This window comes from Rhipicephalus microplus, chromosome X (genome assembly GCF_043290135.1).
Source record: "Rhipicephalus microplus isolate Deutch F79 chromosome X, USDA_Rmic, whole genome shotgun sequence".
Taxonomy (NCBI): domain Eukaryota; kingdom Metazoa; phylum Arthropoda; class Arachnida; order Ixodida; family Ixodidae; genus Rhipicephalus; species Rhipicephalus microplus.
The window spans coordinates 35,591,027-35,614,849 of record NC_134710.1 but is presented as its reverse complement, the minus strand read 5'-3'; the positions used below and the strand labels follow the sequence as shown (position 1 = coordinate 35,614,849).

General features: G+C 48.4%; 1 protein-coding gene across 5 annotated transcripts in view; it reads right to left on the bottom strand.

Annotated features, from left to right (window-relative positions):
* LOC119175797 (uncharacterized) overlaps positions 1-23,823 on the bottom strand; it is a 172,972-nt gene that overhangs the window by 64,962 nt on the left and 84,187 nt on the right. For all 5 annotated transcript variants that reach the window (XM_037426773.2, XM_075876208.1, XM_037426774.2 and 2 more), the window contains one exon: positions 4,831-4,996. In XM_037426773.2, the coding sequence (XP_037282670.2) occupies positions 4,831-4,996 (166 nt within the window). The remainder of the gene's footprint in view (positions 1-4,830; positions 4,997-23,823) is intronic.

Genomic DNA, 23,823 nt, shown 5'->3' with positions numbered 1-23,823 from the left:
ACCGGCTTTTCTCCATTCTACCTTCTATACGGACGTCAACCATCGCACACAATTGACACTTTGCTGCCATACGCACCAGATGTATCTGAATGCACGACCATGTCTGAAGCCGCCCGTCACGCCGAAGAATGCCGCCAACTAGCGAAGCAGTTTACTACGGCTGACCAGACACGCAAGAAAAAGGCCCGCGATGACGACCACCCTCCTGCCGCCAAGTTCGCCCCTGGAACCCTTGCATGGCTTTATGTACCACCCTGTGCACCTGGTTTGTCTACCAAGCTACTTTCAAATTACCATGGCCCATACCGCGTGGTAGAGCGCACATTGCCCGTCAATTGAACCGCCATTGAACCGCTTACGCCACCCGGTGACCGTCGTCGGCGTGGACACGATATTGTTCACGTGGACCGCTTGAAGCCATACTTCGACCCGCTCGTTCCCCCTTGTTAGATCGCCAGGATGGCTTGATCTTTCTCGACGGTGGCAATTATAATGAAGGAATGATGACAACAAAAGAGAACAGCAAGCATCATCGCAGAGTAAGGCACCACGAGATCGGCGCTCGAGCTCCTCCATCTTCCTCGTCCGGTCGCTATCTCCAATCTCCCACCTGCCCGTTTGGTTTGCCCAATAAACCTCTTTACAACATTAAGTATTTACATAGCAGAAAGCATTGCAGGTACTGACATTGTACTTACATAGCACAAAAAGTCAAAGGAAAAAAAAAAAGAAGGTTTCAACATTTATTCGAACACAGCAAAGTGAAAGCGAATGCATGTGAGTACATGACTTTACATGACGCTTCGAGCATAGTGGCGATTAAAGAACTTCATTTCTGATCACCTGCAGAAAAGAATCAATGTTGAAACGTTCTACCGCATGAGCAGATAAGGCGTTCCACTCGACGACTGTCCGAGGAAACAAAGAGTACGTAAAAGTGTTTGTTCTGCACTTCAGCTCGGCCACCTTTTTTGCATGAAGAGACCGAGTAAAGCGGCTAATGGCCGGTTTTATGAATGCGGATGAATCAACTCCTAGCATTTTGTGATAGAACAAATAAAATAACTTTAACCTGTCATGACAGCACCTTGTTTCAAGTTTCTCTAGTCCTGCTTTCTGTAGGAGGTGGGACGGGGATGTTTTCCAACTATAACTATTATAAATGAACCTAACAGATTTTCTTTGGATACTTTCCAGCTTTAGTTTATTAGAGGCTGTCCAGGGAACCCAGGCCGCGGCTGCATACTCCAATATGGGTCTAATAAACGTCCTGTAGGCTAATAGTTTTATTTTCGTTGTTGAGTGACCCAGCATGCGCCGAAGATATCCCAGTTGTCTGTAGGCTTTTTTAGCAATACACGTGACATGTTCATTCCAGCGCAAATCTGAGGTTATCATTACTCCTAAATACTTATAGCTTTGCATTAAGCTTAAAGGTTGATTATTGATGAAGTAGGTAAATTCAAGTGGTTTATTCTTGCGGGTTATGGTCGTTGCTACCGTTTTTTTACTATTAACTGTCATCTGCCATGTACAACACCCATTTGCAATTGCACTTAATGCTTGATTTAGTAGGACCTGATCATTAGGGCTAGATACTTCCTGGTATATTACGCAGTCGTCTGCGAATAGCCGAATTTGGATGCCTATGCTCTGAACAATATCATTAATATATAGCAGGAAAAATAGAGGACCGAGAATGGAGCCCTGCGTAACACCAGATGCCACTGGAGCTGAAGGAGAAGCTGTGCCATCAATGACTACACATTGCCGCCTTGACAAGAGGTACGCAGCAATCCAGGCCAAAAGGCGATCATTTTTGAGAATGGGCTTCAGTTTTAGTATCAGCTTGGAATGGGATACCCGGTCAAAGGCTTCTTCGAAGTCTAGAAATATTATATCTACCTGATTGTCTGTCTAATGCTAAAGCGAGGTCATGTATTGTTAAGACTAGCTGGGTTACTGCAGACATCCCTCTACGAAATCCATGTGGCCGATGGTCGATCAAATTATTGTTCTCAACAAAGGAAGATATGTGCTTAAATATAATATGTTCAAGCAGCTTCACAGAAGTACATAAAATCGATATAGGCCTGTATGAAAAAGGTGATGATTGGTCGCCTGATTTAGGTATGGGGGTAATTTTAGCAAATCTCCAGTCATCTGGAAGTTCCACACGAATCAGTGATTTGCGATATAGCAGAGTTAAATACTTCGCGCACCATTCAGCATATCACACAAGGAAAGCGTTCGGTATTTAATAAATACCAGGAGATTTCTTTGTGTCTAATTTAAGAAGCAACATCCGGACCCCCTCCTCACTAATGAATATGTCATCAATCGGCAGTATTTCTTCGAGATGCGAAGTTTTTGGAGCACTGCCATTATCCTGAGTGAACACAGAACAGAAATATGTGTTAAGTACTTGAGCTATTTCAAGTTTGTCGTCGAGTACTGTGTCATCGGCGGACAGACGCGGCAGAGACTTCTTTCGCGGTGACAAGTGTCGCCAGAACTTATCAGGGGATGAGAGAAGAAAGTTTTTCATGGTCACGTTTTGGAAGTGCACTTTTGCTTTTTTGATACCATTTCCTATCATAGTGCGTAGCTCAGTAATCTTTTCAGCGTTAGCGTTTGTTGGATGACGTTTGTGCCTAGTTCTCTCCTTTTTAAGCTTACGCCCCATTCGAACGAGGTCCCTCGTCAACCAAGGGTTACAGCTGCGCACAATCTTTTGTTTTCTTGGCACGAACTGCACAATGCATCGAAAAACCAGTTCCTTAAAGAAACGCCACATTTGTTCGACGGAGCCATCAGTTGATTCGTACAGTGCTGAAGTCGGAGAACCAACTACCAAGTAAATCTAGTACGTCGACGTCACTAGCATGTGTAAACAACAGGATTATACTTTCTTTTATTTGAAGTTTCGAAGAAAACTGCACTTCTAAAGTAAGGATACCATCTTGTGATCAGACATTCCTTCAAAAATATCTATTCTTGGATTCCTCCTAAAAGCTCATTAGAAACAAGAAAAAGGTCCAAAATAGACCACGCTGTTTGTTGAGTGCGTGTGGGGGATTTAACTAATTGGGTTAAATTGTGCAAGATAACGAGGTCAACGAATGATTGAGACGCGTCAGTAAGAGCTTCTGAGAAATAGTCTGACCAATTAATTGCTGGTAAGTTGAAATCACCCGCGAGTAACAGGTTGCCGGAACGAATAGTGTTCAAACACAAGAACTCGTTTAGGTTTTCAGCAAAGAAACTATCACAGCTCGGTGGGTGGTATATACCCACAACAATCAGGTTGCATTCTTCAAGGAATAGTTTAAGCACAACACTTTCAATGCCCGGCACATTCGGTAATCTCGACGCCCGCAGCGATTCCTTGAGAAAAATGGAGACTCCACCTCCCCTACCGTCACGATCGTTACGGTAGATTCTGAAGCCCTTTGGTATTAACTCGTGGTCACTGACGTCTTGATGGAGCCAGGTTTCGGTTACAACTATGATGTGCGGATTGTGTGCCATAATAATACTTTCCGAATCAGCTAACTTGTCAAGAATGCTACGAGCATTGATATTTAGGCAACGGATACTTTTCCTGCAACCTCTACTAGTTCACCGATTGCGTCTAAGCCTACTCGTGCTCTGAACCTCAAAAGCAGAAGGCACCTTATCTGTAAGAATAGGAACCCTCTTGTTTAGGCTGCTATCCCATCGAAACAGAGTACCATCGATGTTTACCTTGTCATATGTGAGTTTCACTTTCTTTCCCTCGTTTCTCTCTTTTGCAGCACTATCCCACAACTGCTTGCGCAGTATCCTAGTGGCAGTAGAAAAATCTTCACTGACTGAAACGTTCTGGCCTTTAAGCTTGTGGCAATTTCTTAAAACATTTATTTTTTCGCGGTAGTCAATGAACTTTAGGACAACCGGTCGCGATTTGTTTGCTTGTCTGCGTCCTATTCTATGAATTCGCTCAACAGATTTCACTTAGACATTTAGTGTCGTCGCAAATAAGTCATCAACCACATTCGCGAAAAGCGATTGTGGCGTGTCACTCGCCACCTCTGGAAGGCCAAATACAAGAAGATTATTGCGACGGCTTCTGTCGTCTAGGTCAACGAGTTTCATTTCCAAGTTACGAATGCTTTTTTCAAGTCCCGTGATTTTGGCACCAAATTCTTTTAGCGTTGACGTAGACGTCTCAACCTTTTGTATTTAGATTCAATTACGTCCAGCCTATTTCGCATGAGCTTTTGGCACTCCAAAAGTTGCTGAAGCAGATCATAACACACTAGTTAACATACTAGTAAACACACTAGTAAACACACTAGTGTAAAAATGCGCACAGAGCGCCACTGGCAGAGAAATGCTACTGCTCCAATCCAGCCACACCAGCTCACAGCAAGCCCCCTTTTTACAAAAGGCTGACATCCCTTCCTCCAAGGCACCTTTCTGAGGGTCATGCCAACTAAAAACAGGCTGAAGAGGTGAAGCTTACTGGTCGAAGACAGTGTGGCACGCACAAATGAGTTTGAAAACCCTTCCCACACACTAAACGAGCCTCCCCATCAATCAGAGACTAGCCAGCTCCTCCATTATATCAAGTACCTACATTAACAGGCGAGAGAGCCGCTCTTATTGGCCTGCTCAGCAATCAGCAAGCCACAATGGCACATGGACCCTTCCTTTCCGCGGCACGAAAATGATGTAGTGCAGCAAATTTGGAGGCTCACATTTTGCCGCCAGCATCATGCCCAACATATTTTAATGATAGTGTGTGCCCCATTACGGCCAAACTAGGATATTGGGCCTGCAAATCACCTGCAGCCGGTGCACCTCTTGGGATGGCCTTCGTAGACTTTGGCAGTGGTGGCTGATGAGACCGTGCTGTCTCCGCCTGATCTGAAGACTCTGGTGGTGGACCGGACTCTGGTGGTGGACCGGACATGGTTCGAGGACAGAGGGGCCTGGCACCACTATTGAAAGGCTGTAATTGTCCTAGTTGTTTAACCATTTGCTGAATTCGAAGCTGTTATCATAAAAAGCACAGACAAAACTTGTATGAACACACATAAATCACAGTACGTCATGTTTTATATTAGAAGAAAGTGCATCAAAGAAATGCCTAGTAATCCAATGATCTAACAGCAGTAGTATTTTACCGGCAAAGTAAATAAATAAATAATCTACCACTATTAGTTTTGTCTTTCACAAGTGTATCTATGCAGATGGCTGCGCACGAAAGAGTGCAACACTACTTTGTCTTCTACAAAAAATCACCACAAATAGAATCTTGTCTCTCCAGTCTTTTAAAAGGACCGAAACCAATTTTTTTTCGACCCAGCTTTTCCGGTGCGACCATAAGCCTACCCTTCACGGTGTTCGCAGCTGCAGTACTTGCCCCCGAAACACGTAGTTATCTCATAAGCAGTATTTTTCAATTTCTATGGCTCTGAACACCGATGTGCCTTTTTGTCTAGCAACGCTGAGAATTCATAGCAATGCAAGTGGTCCTTCTAGTGGCTTGTCCATGCAGTCTTATTTTGCTTTCGCAGGAGTTCTTGTAGCTATGCTTAACCACGTTTCTTCTGAGCTTTACATCTCTGTTTAAAAATAACGAGCCGTTACAATGAGACAATGTGGCTTTATACAGCTTCCCTGTATTTGTACTGCAGTGCGTACACCTGTGCCCAAGGTTCAATTGCCTCTTTTGTGGATGGCTTGTCTCGTCGTCGTTACTCCCTCAATACACGAGCCAAGCCAAGTCACAGAAACGTCACTGTGAGTTATTTCTGAGACATACAGTAGATAAAAAAACCACATCACTCCAAAATCTTAGGGACTTGGAAACCATGCACGGTTTTATGAGCACGCAAAAATTTTCTCAAGACGCGTTGATGAGCACGGGATTATAACGAGAAATACGAGATATGATTCTGCCATTGCTAATGCATTTAATACTTATTTCACACCTGTTTTCACCCATGACAACCTCGTCGTTCTTCCTCCTTCACAACAGTCTCAAAGTTCAATTATTAATACTTTTGTTTCAAATCAGGAAGTATTGAACTTGACCTTAAAATTAGTTTCCAAAAAGAAGGGTAGTCCACAAAATATAGACAATGCATTCCTCCCTAAATATTCATTATGGACTAGTCACTATTTAACTATTATTTTTCAAAGATCCCTATCAAGCTCGAATGTTCCTCAAACATGAAAGTCCGCTAAAATTCTCCCTTCATTTAAATCTGCAAACAAACAGTCCTTACTGAATTATACAGCAATTTCTTTTACATCTCATTCAGGCAAAATGCTCAAATACACAATATACAAACACCTTATTGAATTTTTGGAATCAGATAACATTTTATGCGATCTCAGCATGGTTTTTAACATGACCACAGCACCCTATCCCAACTCAGTAAATTTGCTTACGATATCATCGCAGCTATCGATGTAGGCGACCATATCAACGCGATATTCATTGATTTTTCAAAAGCATGCGATACTGTATCGAACTAGGATGATAGTGTATAGAGCTTGCTTTTAGTTTCGCTTACACTCACGAGATAGTCCCATGGTTCATTTTTTTTTTTAGTTTGCCTACATCCTTTCGGAGCAGGTTTGGAACAATAAGTAGCAAATATTGCACTTTGGAGCAGCATGGAACAGCATTTCTTTTTTGGAGCAGTTTGGAGCAGCACTTCATCACTGCTTAGTACTCTCTCTTTTCGTCATCACATCGAATCATTAAAGTTCTTTTCCACTCCCATTCACAGTCCACGATTTCCTTTACTCAGCGACTACATCCCACCTGCCAAACCGACCTCCACCAGACATCATCATGGGTTGAACATGTCTCCTATAAAACACCGAACAGACTCGTACAAATAGTTGTTTTTATACGCAACATTGAACTATGGAATGCACTGCCCAGCCACGTTAAATCTTCATCACATGATGAATTCATTTTGTACACGAATAACCACTGATCTTCATGCTCTGTACCTGTTGCGCTGTACAACAATTTCTCTTGTATTCTGTATCCACTCCTGTGATAGCCTATCAAGGCTGAAGTATGCTAAAATGAATAAAAAATAATAAATTATGCCATGCAAAAATCCTTACGTCATAACGTCACTTTATTGCGCACTACTAACGCAGGCCTATAAGTACATTTTTATGGAGTAATATCTTTTACTATAAAAACGAAAACAATATTTCAGTTATAAAAGAAAAATTGTTGACCTGCGTACACCAGTTTACAGTCACATGACAGGGCAGATCCGATAATAGAGGTTTCCGCCACCAGGTGGTGCCACAGGCTATTTTCCAGATTTTCAGTTGAGAAATGAAGATACAACTCCGCTTCTCACAAGAAAAACAGGGTTGGTTTGAGTCACCATGAGGGACAATCTTTCCACTCGTGCAATCATCTCATTTCATGTTCTGGGCAGTTGTCGGTCCCTTTAAAGGGGTACTGACCCGGAAATTTTCAGTTGTTTTTCACATAAAGTGAAAGTCCAAGCCTTCAAATCTTACAAAATTTACTGCAAGGTGCGAGCGCATCAAGAAAAATTACAACAGGATTTTAAAATATACAGTCGGATACAACTTGAAAATTCCAGAAAAGAAACGCCCAGACGACCAAAGTGCGGCAGCCATTTAACTAAAGACAGTCACACTGACGCATGCGACGTTCTCCAAAGACAGGGTCACCTAAAGCCCCTAGAACTTCGCAAAGTAGCAACACGCTCCTCCTCCGCTCGCGATTTTCCTCGATCTCTTTCGCAATGTACCTTCGCACTCCGATTTCGGACGTGGTGCCACTTGCCTTGCTCCTGCGTAGAAGCCAACCTTTCGCGAAGAGAGCGTTTGCTCGGCAGGGAGCGCGCTTAGAGCATTCGCGCGAGCCGTCTAACTCATCCTAAATTTATCTTAACAAGTTTAGCGTAAGGCCATATCCGCTCTGTTTAGTGCCATGCGCAACACATACTTGTGATCAGGCCTTGATCGAGTTACTCGGCGTCGCAGTGACCGGATGTTAACTTTTTGTGCGCACCACCCATTAGTATGCATGTTTTTAAACATAAAAATGTGCTCGTTACTGAGAACCCCCATTTTTTCGTGGCCCATCGTTTAAGGCGCCTCCGAATAAGCTTTACACTGTAAATAACATCGCTCAAACATTCATGGTGCAGCTTCTATGGCTTACCTTTGTTAGCTGGCGCGATAGCACCCGATGGGATAGTGCGACTGTCTTTCCTTACTCAGCGCATGGGTGGAGCAAGCTTGGCCATATATAGAGTATACAATGTGTGCAAGATGTGGAGATAGGTTTGCACTAGGCTTACCTACTAAGCGCAACCGTGTAAGGATGCGACGTCCTCCACTGCCGCTGCGTGCGACGATGCTGCGGCCGGGTTCGTCGTTTTCTCCGACACGGCGCAGAAACCACGCACGAGGCAGGAAAACAAGAACAACGGGTTTATTAACCCAAGATGCAGCCCAGTGCGACACTCACGGGCTTGAAGGCCGTACAGGGAACTCCGCAAGACCGAGCAAGTACGCTTGCCTAGGGCGCGACGACTCCCGCACAAGGGCCGAAGTCAAACGCACGAACGAGAAGCCGCCTGCTAAGCAGCGCGTCAACCTCTCGTGGAGGCCTGAGAGCATCTGCCGCGACGAGCGAATCGTTGGGCGCAACAGAGCTTGAGGAGAGGAGGATGTCACGCGCGCCCAAAGGGAAATGGCGCTGCGTTGTGACGTAGGCCCACGCAGCGTAGCGTGCCCGGACATGCCAGCGCAGGACGAAGCCAAAGCTTGGCTCGCCCAGACCAAGAGGCGAATGCCGGTGATTATACGTGGTCGGGCTACGCGGTCAGCGGGCGCGTGGCAGCTGGGGAACGAGGCGCCTGGTAGGGGGGGCGCTCTTGATTCCCACAAAGAGAGCATTCTCAGTGACTGTCATGCAGTGCAAGCAACAACTTGCATTGACGCTGTCGATGCGGGACAGCGATGTCGCCAACTGCCAATTTTATTTGATGAAGCATTGAAGTCCTTAATGATGCGTAAGAAGGCGCACATCATTTATAGTTCATACATTCGTACAGCTGTGGTCGTTTCGTGAAGTGTTTAGACGCATCAATCATATTTCATAAGTGCGCCTTGTGGACGTATCTCACATACGAATTATAAAGCCGAAAATAAACTATCACATATCACATGAAATGGCATGTATGTCTGAGGTTCGTAAATGATGCATGCACCCAATGACTCGAAAGCATGCACGCTTTGCATAGCTGCCCTCGCATTGCGAGTCCCCCAGCTGATCAGTCAACGTAAAAGAGCCACAGAGAGCAATTTGTTCTGAAATGTACGAGTCTGCAACAAACCCCAACAGAGAGTACCGATCTTAATGAGACTTGATAAGACAGATGCTTGGGCTAGTTAGTGATGCGAGGTGCTTCACTACAGTTTTGTATATTCAAAACAGCAACGCGAAATCTCTGAAGTTCCGCAATCACAATTTGGAGAGTCTTTCCGTGTACATTTTAGGTGCACCAACCAGTATCGCGAACTCAAACCAGTCGGCGCATAACGACAAGCAGAACCCGTAAGCATGTATTGTTGACAAAAAAAAAAAACAGCCCTCGAAGAAGCGTTAATGAAACCTCGGCGAGAGATCAAGACGTCCTGCACATTTAACTGTGACTTGTCTACGGTGTCAAAGCAGGCATTGAACTGAGCAAACATCAAACCATACTCATAGAGATGCGCAACTCATTTCACAAAGTGGATTCGAAAATGACGGCCTGAAGTTCTCACTTCCAATTCTTTGCAACTATGTCTTTTGTCACAACTCGTTGCGCTTAACACATTGTATCATAAAGAGCTTCGGCCGTCTCTAGACTAGTTCTGCCATCAGAAGCCGCAACAATCGCCGGCGGCGACGAACAGCGGCGTCATTCTCGGATGAAAAATATTTCGCAACCCAGCGCGCACGAAAGGACTATTTCGTATCCGTTAAAACTGATGCGCTGTGCCCCAAGGAGTCCGCGCCTCCAGAGCAAAGATAGTTGCCGCGAGCGACTGTAAAGAAACGAACACTGCGAGCGGTCCCACGCGACGGCATCTGGTCAATACCTACGCGGCGCCTACCTCGAAGAGGTCGGAGGATAGGGAAGAGTAAGGAGGCACGTGAATAATCACATACATCGCTACTTTATGAAGCTTTAGAGGCTTTAAGGTCACCCGCCATCCAGCTTATGACGTCCACAAGATATCATGAAGTTTCCATGGCTTGTTTCCTCCCTATTTTCTCTATGTATTCGTGTTATATGTATACAAACCAAATAATAATAATAATGGCCGCTATGCACTGTGGTGCCACTGGTGACACACAAGCAGCCATTTGGAGTGTTTTTGTAATGCACAAGCGACCATTTTGGAAGTGTGATATTCAAACAGCTAGCCAGACTGCTACGTGAAGTCCCCAGAATTAGTACTGTAGCATGACTGTAGCCTATATAAAATCTTAAACACCAGCAGCCAGCTTTCAATAGTCCTCTGGCAATTATGTAATTTGAAACTCTTACCACTGTCATTCTCATCGCAATAAACATCAGTATTTTGAAAATCAACAATGAAGGTGTGTGGCGTCTCTTGTTTCCCAAAACTTTATTTTCGTGCTTAAACCCCGAAGCTGAAGCGACCATCAGTTCAGCATTACAAGGAGGCCATCAGGCGTTGACATTCTGACAGACTATCGTTAGCTCAACTATCCTTGGAGATGCAAACACCTTGGACTTGACGGTTCCAACAACGAGGCCTAATGACACCACACCCACGCTGCTGAAAGCATTGCAACGATGGAGGTACGAGGAGCCACTTAAGAAAAAACTGAGTTCTCTGAGAAACCAAGTGGCGAAGTTGATGTCCGAAGCAGATTCTTCGCTAGAAGCACAAGCAAACGAAGTGACACTGAACGTGCTGTCAGCAAGCCTCGGTGCCATTTTAACACAGCTGAACGAGGTGGAAGCTGTTGTCGAGCTGCCTGTGCCAGACGAAGATGTCAAGGAGAACTACACTGTTAGGATTTCGGATTTGATGGCATCCTACCGCTGCCACCATTGTTATGAATTCACTCAGTTGCGATGGTAGCGGTAGCCAAGAGCGGTCGGACGTCACTGAACACTTCGCCCAGAAGTGGAAATAGGGAGGCAATCGTTTCGAAAAGCAAAACGGGTAGCAACATTTCTAACAGCAGCTTATCGTTAGTACAGAGCCGGCCAGGACGACGTCGGCTGGGGGTAAAATCCTCAAACATCGGGCCGGCACGGCCTTAAATAACATATCTGGTCTTTCCTCTGGGACCATTTCCTGGGGCTCGGCGGAGGAGGTGCATCTTTCTCCGGAACTGCACGGTGGCTCGTGGAGGAAGCACAGCTTTCCCGGGAACTGCACGTGTCCCGGCGGCGTCTACGTGGAAGGTGGCGATGGAGGGGGGGGGGGGGGGAGAGTTCGCCCAAACTGCACTCGTTCTCGTGAGAAGCGCTCCCGAACGGGGACCTGGCCTCGGGCATAACAGCACGTACAATGACAGAATAGTAATCTCCGTCACAAGGCTCAGCGAACAAGCCGGAGCTCAACGAGCAAACGCCATTACAGCAGCCAAGGCGTCTCAGGACGCTCCCAACGAGAAGCTGAGAGCCAACGGTTCAAAGGTGAAGTTGCCGAAACTCGAGCTGCAGCGTTCTAGCGGCACCGCCACGGAGTGGCAGCCCTTCTGGTAGCAGTACCAGCAAGCTATACATGCCAATGATGCTCTTCGATGGAGAGAAATTTTTGTATTTGGACTCAGTTCTTTCCGAGAGGGCGGCAGCGGCAGTAGCCAGTATACAAGCGACCGCAGCCAACTATAATATGGTCTCCGAACTTTTGAAGGAGCATTTTGTACACGCTAATGTGCTCATTCAGGAGCATCTCACGCAGTTGCTGGACCTGCACACTGTACGAAGCGGGCAGGAGGTAAGAGACATACGTCGCCTCTATGAATACATGCAGCAAAATATAGCTGCTCTCACGACACTTGGAGCTCAGAGAGACAGCTACAGAGCAATGCTCGCCTCCGCACTTCTGCGAATGCTGCCAGGCGAACAAGTGGTGAAATATCACAAACATTGCTCTGCAGAGAAAAAGGATACCTTGTGCATTGCAAATTTGCAATGTTTTGTAAAAACGAAGAGGAGAGCCGGAAAAAAGAATTGCAGGTTGGGCAGAGAGAAGGCAAAGGCATTAGTACCAAACCACATTTTGATAACGAAAGTTCCAGAGCTCCAAGGGCATAAACAGCTTCACTTTTAATGGCTAGTGAATCGAAGCAGAAAAAGCCTTGTGTGTTTTGTGCCACTAAGAATCACGTAACGAAGGAATGCCAGACGTGGCTTTCTCTAGAAGAATGAAAAGGGGCACTTCTCCAAGCTGGCAGATGCTTCCCCTGTTCTATAAAAGGGCATACATCTCGAGAATGTCACAACAAAGGAGTGAAGTGTAAAATATGCAGTAAGAGGCACCTTTTTCAAATGTGCAATCCAGCGTGGAAGTCTGCTGCTAACACAGCAACCGAAATGCACTCTGCAACAGATAGCAAAGATGACAAAGCGACAACTGCACTACTACAGACAGCTCAAATGTAGGCAAAGGGTACCCCGCGAAGACCGCTCACCCATGCGCCATTTGAAGGCAGAAGTCATAGAACGTTTGTGACAAAAAACTGTCAAGTCAGATGAATTTGGAAGTACTTGGTGAGGAAGATATTACTATATTTCCCTTTGGAGGAGCAGACAGGGCCATTAAAAAAAAGTGCATGTGAATACGGCTTTGGTTGAGGAGGCAGTATGACAAAAAAGAGCAGTGTCTCAAGGCCTTGGAGATACCAGAGATCTGTTCTGACGAGCTTCTTGTGCTCAAGAAGGTTGAGGTCAAATTGAAAGTGGCTGACATAGCTGACGTTACCTTGCCGCCTGCACAATTAGAGCAGAATGGCTTCGGTATAATGACTGGCGCAGACTACTATTGGAGTCTAGTGACCGGCGAAGTACAGAAGCTTCAGGATAGCTTAGGTGCAATTAAACACACTTCGGGTGGACACTGCAAGGCACAGTGCCGTACAGCAACACCAGAAGAATGGTAGCTGTCCTTCGAACCATTTTGGAGAAAAACAAATGTGCATTGACGACTCAGCTGTAATCTTTCTCGGAGCTCGAAAGCATGTGTATTGCGGCCCAAGTACCACATAATCAGGAGCATGAAGAAGTTCATAAGGCTTTTGAGTCCTCCATTAAACTCACCAATAGAAGATATGAAATAGCTTTTTCGTGGAAGCCCATGGATTTTTGTTTGCTGCCAACAAGGGAGTTGCAAAGAAGCATTTGGCCAGCCTCACAAAGAAATTATTGAAAGATGAAACAATGCTGACGATGTACGACAAGGCCATACGTCAGTACCTTGACCAAGGATTCCCTGAGCAGCTTCCAAAAAACGCAGTAAGCATTGAGAACAGATCGTATTACATGCTTCATTGGGCTGTGTTGCGCCTGGCTAGCCTCAGAGTGGTCTTTGATGCAATGTCAACAAAAACTGGGTGCCTGTCACTCAATGAAGCACTAGATTCAGGACCAATCTTAAACCAAGATATCTTAAAGGTCATGCTCAATTCAATTTCAGAATGCACAGCATCGAAGTCAGTGCAGATACCGAAAAGGCAATTCTGCAAATATCTCTAAGAAAGGAAGATAGAGATGTTGTGCGCTTCCTCTGGTATGAAGAAGTACACACTAAAAAAAATCGAATCTCCCACTTGGAGTCTGGAGGATGACACAAGTCCCTTTCGGAGTGACCAGTAGCCCATTTCTATTTGCTGCCAAGTTGCGTCACTATCTCCCGACAATAGACAACTGTTCGGGCATAGCACGAACACTGGCCAAGTGTTTTTATGTTGACGGCCTCATTTCAGGTGCCAACACGGCTGCAGAATTCCATCGAGAAGCACTGGGCATAATGAAAGGCACAGGCATGTCCCTTCGAAAACGGAGCTCAAATATCAAAACGTCCCAAGAGATATTCCATAATGAAGGAACTGGATGTCCCATGAACATAGTGCAGTGCCCCACAAGCAGCACTACGCGTGTGTTAGGACTTGTATAGAATAAAGAAAGGGACCACCTTTCCTTTTCTATAAAACCTATCTCAGGTTTCTTTGACTGAAACTTCTACACCAAAAGATTCATTCTTAAAGCCTAAGTGTGTATTTTCTATCCCTTCGGTCTGCTTTCTCCAGTAACTGTTAGTGCCAAATTGCTGTTCCAAGAACTCTGGGAACTACACTCTAAAAAAATATCGAGTAAAAAGGGTGTCTTTTTGTCCCACAACAATAATTGTCATCAGGCTTGCGTGCGCTTCCTTTCTTGAAAACTCGGCGCTGGCCACTTTCCTATCGAGAATGCAATGTAACCCTGATAATGGGCATGTCGATCGTGACCGGAATGTACCAGGCGCGGGGCAATAGCGCAATATACATACCCAATATACATGACGATTATTGTTATGAGACAGAAAGACGCCCTTTTTACTCACTTTTTTTTAGAGAGTAGGCGTTGGCTGGGATACAACATTGCCCGAAGAGGAGCAAGCAGTGTCGATGCAGTGGCATACTGCGCTGTATCATTCAACTGCGGTAACCGTTTCAAGATGCGTCACAGCTGAATATGACAAAAGAGAGATTCATATATTTACTGATGCAAGCCCCAAGGCATACAGAGCGGTTGCCTACTTGCGTGTTTGTCGACTGGGCATTCCCGATGCAAACTTGATAATGTCAAAATCGAGAGTAGCTTCACTAAAAAAGCTTTTTCTTTCATGACTTGAATTGATGGGCATGCTAATGGATGCCCAATTGAAACACTACCTGGCCCGAAAATTAACACTACAAGTGGAACAGTGGTTTCTGTGGACGGATTTAACCATCACACTTCACTGGATCGAAGGCTCTGCGAGGCAGTGGAAACCCTTCGTGGCTAACCAAATGATGGAGATCCAACAGCTCACAGATACAGACTAACGGTACCCCTGCCCAGGTGCAGAAGTGCAGCTGACCACATAACACAAAGAGCTCTGCCTAAAGTGCTCAAAACAATTATGGTTTGGTGCATGGACCGTCATGGCTGTACCAGCCCTCTGCTGACTGGACACGCAGCGAAACTGTCTATGAAGACAAAACTGTCTATGAAGACAAAACTGCAGAAGAAGAAAGAAAGCCAGTTTAACGTTCACACTGTTGCGCAGTCTGTGGAAACATCAGCTTTGCCTTTTAAGCTGTTTAGTTCCTTGAATAAACTAATCAGAGTTGTCGCACAGATGAAGCGATTTATGCACAGCTCCATGTGTTCCCTCGAGAAAGAGTAGGGCTTTCCGACCGGAGAACAAGTGAACAAAACTCAGATATGTCTGATCAGATAGGTTCAACATGAGGCTTTTCCCAAAGAACTTCAGTGTATTTTTCACCTGGCAAGAATACCGAAGGGCGCATCCTTACGTAATCACGGAGTATTGCGAGCTGGGGGAAGTCTAAGAAATGCCCAAATACCTTACAACACTAGGCATTTTATTGTGCTCCCCCTGAATCATTCTTATATTGACTAACTCTTTTACTACCATGCCTATTCCAATTGATCACCAGTGACTGACGCTTTTGTTCGTCGATTTTGGCATGTCGAATTTTTTTTTCGTGCATTTGGCACTTTCTAGTAGTTAGTCCAGTCACTTAACTTGCAGAATCAATTTAAATTTGCCCGTCTTGGCAACACAATGATTTTTTACACACTTTTGCGCGAACAAATGTGCATGTGTTGATGAGAAAATGCAATAGTCTGGCGAACTTTAGAGAAGTGCAGGCCCCTCATGGTTACGCTACAGCAACAAAGTTTAGTAATTAAAAGAACCTTTGCAAGTCAAATATCAATTTAAGGAGTCAGCTTTGCAATCTGATAGTGTTTATCAATAATATATTCCAGAAATTTATGCCACTCATTCTAGACAGAGCTGTTGCTAGGACGTCAAAAAAATGTATTTAATAAAAAATATTGCCACATGTAAAATGTGTGGAGGTGGCCTTCTCAGCCAGTTTCCAGCAGTTTTGGTTTCGCATATATCGTTATATCAGACACAGGGTCGCATTTAGCGCCACTATTCGCTCCTATGACGTCGTAACGCGCGCATAGGTGTGCACTGTGGAGATCTGAGGCGCGCCCGCGATCATTTCGCGGCCACTCTGCTGCACGGCCACTCTGCTGCACGGCCACTCTTCTTTTCCTTTTCCGTGCTTTGGTAACGGCGAATGGTGATAAATGGCGCCACGCGCGGGCCCGGCAAGTGCTCTCTAGGGCTGCGAGAATTAGCAGGCCGAGTCATGTGCGCGCCGGAAAAGGCCTCACCTGTTTCCTTCGTCCACGTCCCCAAGCACGTGTTTCCTTCGTCCACGTCCTCTTTGGGAACCGCCTGACTGTAGCCTGCCTGGGTGCCTTGGCATCTCCGGCAGGCGTGTTTACCCGAGTGTTAGCTTCAGTACTGTACGCTAAGCCAACAGCAGTGTCTAGTGCTAAAGTGGTCGCACCACACCAAGACGCACTTGCCATAGGCCTACGCATACGAGGTTTGCCCTAACTCTCGTGACCAGGCCCAGTGGCTATCGTGAGATGCGCAGCATAGCCGCGAGGGATCTTTTCCCGACCGGCCTGTCAAAGCTCACCACTGCCCGCTGTGACGTGCTCGCGGTTTCCCCTTATCGTTGTGGGAATTGAGGCTAGCCCGCCGCCTTTGTGCGGGTTGCCGCCTTTTCTGTCGTTCTCATGTCCGGACATGTCTCCCCTCCTCCGCTGTCTGCCGCGCTGGGAGAGCAGAGTGACGTTTAACCCCCTCACCCGGTAGCGAATGTTGACTGTGGCGCTGCGCACAAAACCACTCCCGAGAGGGTGCGTGCGTCGGGAGCGGGCAGATAATCTCCGGGACAACTGACAGTGAGCCACGCAATCTTTTCCGTCCGTCAACTCCCGTCGCTCGGGGCTCGTCGGACTTCTCTGACGGCGCCTTGCGCCCGAAGCTAACGCTTACTTTTTGTTGCTGCTTTGCGTACGCTCGGCCGAAGGGTGGTACGGTGTCCTAGTGCGTGGCCAGACTACGCCGACCCGTCTCTCTTCGAAGCCAACACGAGCGCCTTTGCCTCGCTCGAGCAACCGGGCCTTGGTCCCGGTTGTCCCCGTGAATCACCTTTACCACGGCGACGTGCTCGTGGCACCCTGTGTAGTACTTTTATGCCCGTGGCGTGGATAAGCCCATTTGCTTTCCCGCCGCGCCTTCTCAACGGGCTGTACTGCGTTTGGTGTTGCCACAGACAATAAAGTGTTGCGACCTTGAGCAGTATCGTGTTCTCGCCAGGGCGACGGTTAACACGTACCCTGTGGCTCGCTAAGACCGGAGGCACGCTAGTGGCCGTACTCCTTCGGGATACCTGTCACTACACTGGCGCCCAACGCGGTATCAAAAGCGCTAAGCTTTTGACTGCTCTTAGCGAGTCAGTTCACCTGTGCGATTCGGGCTCATTGCAACATGTCTGCTTCGTGGCATGCTGTGTCGCACAAGGAGGCCATTGCCTCTTTTGAAGGTAACCCATCGGCACCCGTCCGTGTCGGCACCCCCTATTGCGGTAACAATACGAGGCGCCTAGCCACTCCCTTTGGCGATGGCGCGTCGTTTCGGAATAGGCCTCTTGCCCTACCCGAACAGCGCTCGTAGTCGGTTCCCTGCGGAATTGACGGGGCGCAGGAACCTGAATTGTTGATGGTAGCCATACCAAGTGCGCATTTTGTTTGACAACAGGCCAATCCCACAAGGAGCCTCTTTTACTCTGGGAGTGACGCACAGGGCGGTGGTCCATTTGAAACCGCCCCACTGATCGAGATGGGCGACTGCTCACCTTCGCTCGACCGCGCCACTAACGCACCAACAGCTTCCTACGAAGCCGGTGCGACGACGCAGACGTTGCTGCAAAACGCCGTGCAGATCATCCAAGCACTCTCAGGAGCTGTGCAAATGCTTTCGGCTGGTCCAAAAAGCGGTCAACCTGCTGTTATGTTGCCTTTGCCAACCTACAGTGGATACGGTGATCAGCTCATCACCTGAGATTACCTCGACTCTCTGTACCGTTATCAAAGAGCAATGGGTTTGGATGATAAGGTGGTGCTCGAACGTGTTGTACCAGCTGCACTGACACGCCGGTGAGATCGTATCGGCTTACCGGTTACCGTGCAGCAACCCGCGAGGAGTTTCGTGCGGGCTTTTTGCGCGAATTCCTACCCGCTGACTACGAAAGTAGGATGCGGCGAGAGCTCGAGTTCCGTACACAAGCTCCTGACGAGTCTTTACAGGAGTATGTACGTGCGATGGGTGAACTTATTTCTATCGCTGAGCCCCGAGCGTCGAACGAGGAACGCGTCAAAAGGGTGATACGGCAGGCACATCCGACTTCTTCGGCATGCCTGCGCGACAACCGCTTCCCTGACTTGGAGTTGGGAGCTGAAGCGAAGGGCATTCAAGGCGACATTCTCGCTGCGCGTGCCTATCGCCCACCGCTGCCAGTCAGCGATGCCCTTGAGGTGCGCTGTGCTTGGAGAGGGGCCATGACCCTTCCCCAACGGCAACAGCCTTTCGGCACCGCCTTTGCGGCTGCAACCGGCTGTGTGTGGGAGTTGAGCGTTCGCGCTCTTGACCCCTTTACGCGTGAAAGGCCGGCAGCCTGCGCTGCTCCACCTGAAACCTCCACACAGGGATGCTTTCCGACCCAGCGTAAGTGGGAGGTGCGGCTCGCAGAAACATATCCTGCTATAATGTAGCGAGCCGATCACGACAGCTTGGGGCTGCTCCATGTGAGAAAACAGACCGTGATGGAGTCTGCTGTTACCGCTGCCGTGAACGAGGGCACATAGCAAGGGAATGCACCGGATCCAGGCCTCCTGCGAGGCAGGGAAGCGGGTTTCCGGGTCATTCGTGAATGCACAAGCGACCCAACCTTTGTTTCTTCCCTCTGCGTGCAGGGCAAGCACTTTTCTTGCTGATACACACGCGCCGTTCATTCTGGTCAACATTTCTGGCCGTGAATTTCCGGCGTTGCTGGACACGGGCGCTAGCGCCTTGTTGTTCAGCAAACAGGTGTTGTCCCACTTGCAGAAGCACTCAGTGCACTTGCAGGACAGTCTAACGACATTCACCCTTGCGAAAGGCGTGGCCCATTCGGCAGGCGCTACAAGGTTGACTGTCAGATGGGGCGATCGAATGAGACGCTGCCATCTTGTTCATCTTCCAGGGCTCAATGTTCCAGTGATGCTCGGTCGGGACTTTCTTCTTAAAAACGGTATCGTTATGGACATTGCGAATGGCAGCTATCCTGATAGCCCATTTTGCCAACTCAAGCCGTTCATCAGCCAACCGGCGCTTATCGTTTCCTTTGCCACAGAAGCGTCGGAAACGTGCCCTGCGCAGAGTTCGAGGCCAAGCCCCTGCTCAACGAACTTGCCCTCTCACAGTCCTTTTCAGAATGAGAGGCGCGGCAAGAACCGTGTCGTGTGCCAACTCTGGGGTCGTACCCTGGCGTTCCGGGCTCATCGGCTCGAAACCCCTGTGTGGATCGACCGACACGACACGAAGAAGCACTACACCCTTTGGTCGCCTGCGCGACTCAGTTGGATGATGCACAGAAGGCTCATCTGTCCACACTGTTACGTCAGTACGACGAACTCTTCACCGATCAACCTGGCTGGACCGATTTAGTGAGCCATGTGATCGAAACTGGTGACGCGCTCCCTTTGAAGTGCAACCCCAGGCCCATCAGTCTCGCCAAAAGGCAGATTATCAATGGGTTGCTCGACGACAAGCTTGCGAGTGGCATTATTCGCTGCTCGTCTGGCTTCTGGGCTCTCCAATTGTGTTGGTGCCTAAGAAAGATGGCAGTCATCGCCTTTGCGACGACTATCTCCGTCTGAATTGAGTGACTCGTAAGGATGCCTGTCCGCTCCGGGGTAACTGTGACCAGTGTAAAACTGCGATCACGTCCCACAGAGGGTTGTTCGAGTTTACTCGTATGCCCTTTGGTCTTTGCAATGCTCCTGGGACGTTTCAAAGACTCATGGACCGCGTCCTCGCGGAAGCAAAGTGGTCATACTGCTACCTCGACGACATTGTGATTTATTCACGAACCTTCGAAGAGCACTTGGCCCATGTTGCCGATGTACTCGAGAGGGTGAGGACCGCCGGGATGACATTAAATCTCGCCAAGGTTCAATTAGCGCAGACCTGTGTTCAGTTACTCGCGTTTACGCTGGGCGAAGGCTCCATAGAGCCGGATCAGGAGAAACTTCGAGCTATCCTCGATTTTCCCGTGTCCAAGGACGTACATGGCCTTCACCACTTTTTAGGAATGGTCAACTTTAACGTTCCTTAATTCCGTCCTGTGCCCAACTACAGAAGCCCTTGAGCAAACTCCTGGGTAAGTCTGCTGAGTGGCAATGAGGTCTTGAGCAGCAGGAGGCGTTTTGCCGACTGTCTAACGCCATAGCGGAGACAGCGCAGCTCAAGCTCCCCGACCTGACCAGACCATTCGTTGTTCAAACTGATGCGAGCGATCTGGGTTTAGGAGCCGTTCTCCTACAGAAATACGATGACGTGCTGCAGCCGTTGATTGATTTGTGGGGGGTTTAACGTCCCAAAACCACCATTTGAATATGAGAGACGCCGTAGTGGAGGGCTCCGGAAATTTTGACCACCTGGGGTTCTTTAACGTGCACCCAAACCTGAGTACACGGGCCTACAACATTTCCGCCTCCATCGGAAATGCAGCCGCCGCAGCCAGGAATCGAACCCGCGACCTGCGGGTCAGCAGCCGAGTACCTTAGCCACTAGACCACCGCGGCGGGGCATGTGCTGCAGCCGTTGGCCTTTGCCAGCCGCTCCTTGGTCTCCACGGAGAAAAATTATTTCGTGACCGAAAAGGAGTGCCTCGCCATCGTGTTTGCACTGCGGAAGTTTGACGTCTATCTTGATGGGACGAAATTCGTGGTGCAAACGAATCACAGTGCGCTCAGCTGGCTGATGCGGCTCCGTGAGACTGCTGGCGCGCTGGGCTCTCATGATGCAGCACCATGACTTTTCAGTGCAGTATCGAAAGGAGAGCACCAACGTGGTAGCTGACGCGCTATCTCATGCCCCATTGTCTGCCGAGCACCTTGATCCCGGTGCGACAGCCGCTAGCGGTGCCTTTGCACATGCAAGCGTCGGGGGCGAAACAGCGGCTTCGCCATCATTCGGCGAGAAGGGCCAGTCCCTATGCGGACAAACCTTGGCCGCTAACCAGGTAAGCGGTGCATTGCGAAGCGGCCGAGCTTTCCGAAGACCACGAGGCCAAGAGCGAACCCGTAACACCGACTAAAGCGGTTGTTACTGCGATTCTGAGTGGGCGCGATACCAGACTCCCTCATTTTGGGAGAATGGGAATCGCTTTCAGCAGAGAAGAGCTTCTGAAGGACCAGCAAAGTAATCCATTTTGTCGCGAAATGTGCGACGGTCTCAGATGAAGCGCCGCGACGCTGCTTGCCCTGCAGTGGGCGCGAATAGGGGGCTCGAACCAGCGCGTGTGCCGCTAAGCCCCCGGCGGATTCATATTTGCTGGACCATGACGGGCTCCTGCTGAAGTATATAGCCACTGACGACGAGTCCATCGACCCGTTTAGGGTGATTATACTCAAAAGTCAGAGCCCCACTGTTGCGATCCTCTCACAACGAATCCATGGCCGGTCACCCGAGTGGCTTGAAAGTTTTTCGTTGTGACCTGGCCCGACATGCAGCGAGACATTTTTCACTATTGCCGTTCTTGCCGCGTCTGTCAAATGGTGAAATCAAGGGGTGGCGAACCGCCCCGTTGAATGAAACCGATTGCCAGTGAGCGTCCGTGGCAAGTGGCCACCTGAGATCTAATGGAACCATTTCCCAGAAGTAAGCAGGGGTTCATTCACCTGATGATAATCGTTGATCACTTATCGAAATGGGTGGAATTGTTCCCTCTTCGGAAGGTGACAGCACGAGCGGTGCTTGAGAAGCTGCAGGAAGTGTTTTGCCGGTTCCGCTTCCCGGAAAGGCTCATTACAGACAATGCTTCGTATTTCACCGCTCGGGTGTTTGGTGTCACGTGCCGTTTCATCGAAATCGATCACTGCACCACTTCACCCTACCATCCCCGGTCCAATTTGACGGAGCGCGTCAATCGTACGCTCAAAGTGATGATGGCGGCTTTTGTCGAAAGTCAACAAGACAGGGAGACCATTTGAACGAGCTCGCGTTCGCTATTCGAACATCCGAGAGTTGCTCAACTGGTTTCTCGCCTGCCTTCTTAAATTTGGGAAGGGAGTTGGCAAATCCGGTGACCAGCATCACTCAAATCCAGCTCGAGGACGAGGAGACGCCGGCAGACTGCTCTGCTTACGCGTCAACACTTTGGGACAGGCTTTGTCGAGCTTTCTGCAAAGCAAGGCAAAGTTTGGCGTCAACCAGGGCTCAGCAGAAGGCCCAATATGACCGCAAGCATCACGACCTAGTTTTTGAGGTGGGCGATCTTGTCCTGAAGCGTAACCATGCTCTTAGCGATGCCATGCCAGTAAGGGGTTCTCAACCTCGCTCGCTCCTAAGTGGCTTGGTCCGTACCGAGTGCAAATAGCTTGCACTCCACTCGCGTACTTGCTGAAAGATTCCCATACGGGAAAACTCAGCCGAGCCCATATCGCAGACCTGAAACCCTTTGTATCACACGGTCTGACGAGCTCGCGCCAGAGCCCTACAGCACTTCGCGCAAGCAAAGGGGCACACCCGGAGCAGCGGACCGCGTTCGGACCCCGCACCGGTATAATCTGAGGAAGCGGTCACCTTTGTGATATCGCTCCAGACAGCGGACTTCTCCGCAACCGAAGGCCCTCAGTTTACTGTCTAGCCTCAGTATAGGTTACCGTCTTTACGGCCTTTTCTCATAAAGAAGTTGACCCCAACCAGTTGCTGCCAGTGTTGCTTTTCTAAGTGTTCATGTGTATTTTATGTTTCTTTTGTCTAATATTAAGTGTTATTTGTATTTTATGTTTTTATTTTCTTTTGGCCAGAGATTGAGTATCACCTTGCTCTATTTTACTTTTTTCATGTTTATTTCGTCTACCGCGAAGGGAGTTGTGACCTTGAGTGTCAGTACTTATGCTGGGGGAGAGAGACGAAGGACGCTTTGCACCTACACTTGCACAGCCGTCAGCGGTGTGTGCGCGTGCATGCTTCTGTGCGTGTGAGTGCGTGACGCTTCAGTGCGTGCCCGTGAAGAGTGCACGTCGTGACTTCGCCTCATCAACATGGACACTAGAGGTGCTCGGGGCACTGACCTACTGACGCTGTGCTTTGCTCTCGGCCGTCGCCGAAGAAGCCTTGCTGCCCTTCCCACTGTGGCTCTTGCGTGAGGCCAGCTGAAAGCAGCTATATGCTGCCGCCCAACGCCAGGGCACCTCGCAACCAATTCTGGTTCGGCCTCCCTGATCACTGGAGAGGCCCGGCTTCCTAAACGTCCCAGCTTTGTCATCAAGCTAGAAATGCAGGGCCTCCGAACCACAACCGAAGCGGCGTTCATCGGACTCGCGGCTAATCAAGAGCAGCAACAAGCCATCAGAGAGCCCCATTCCGTGC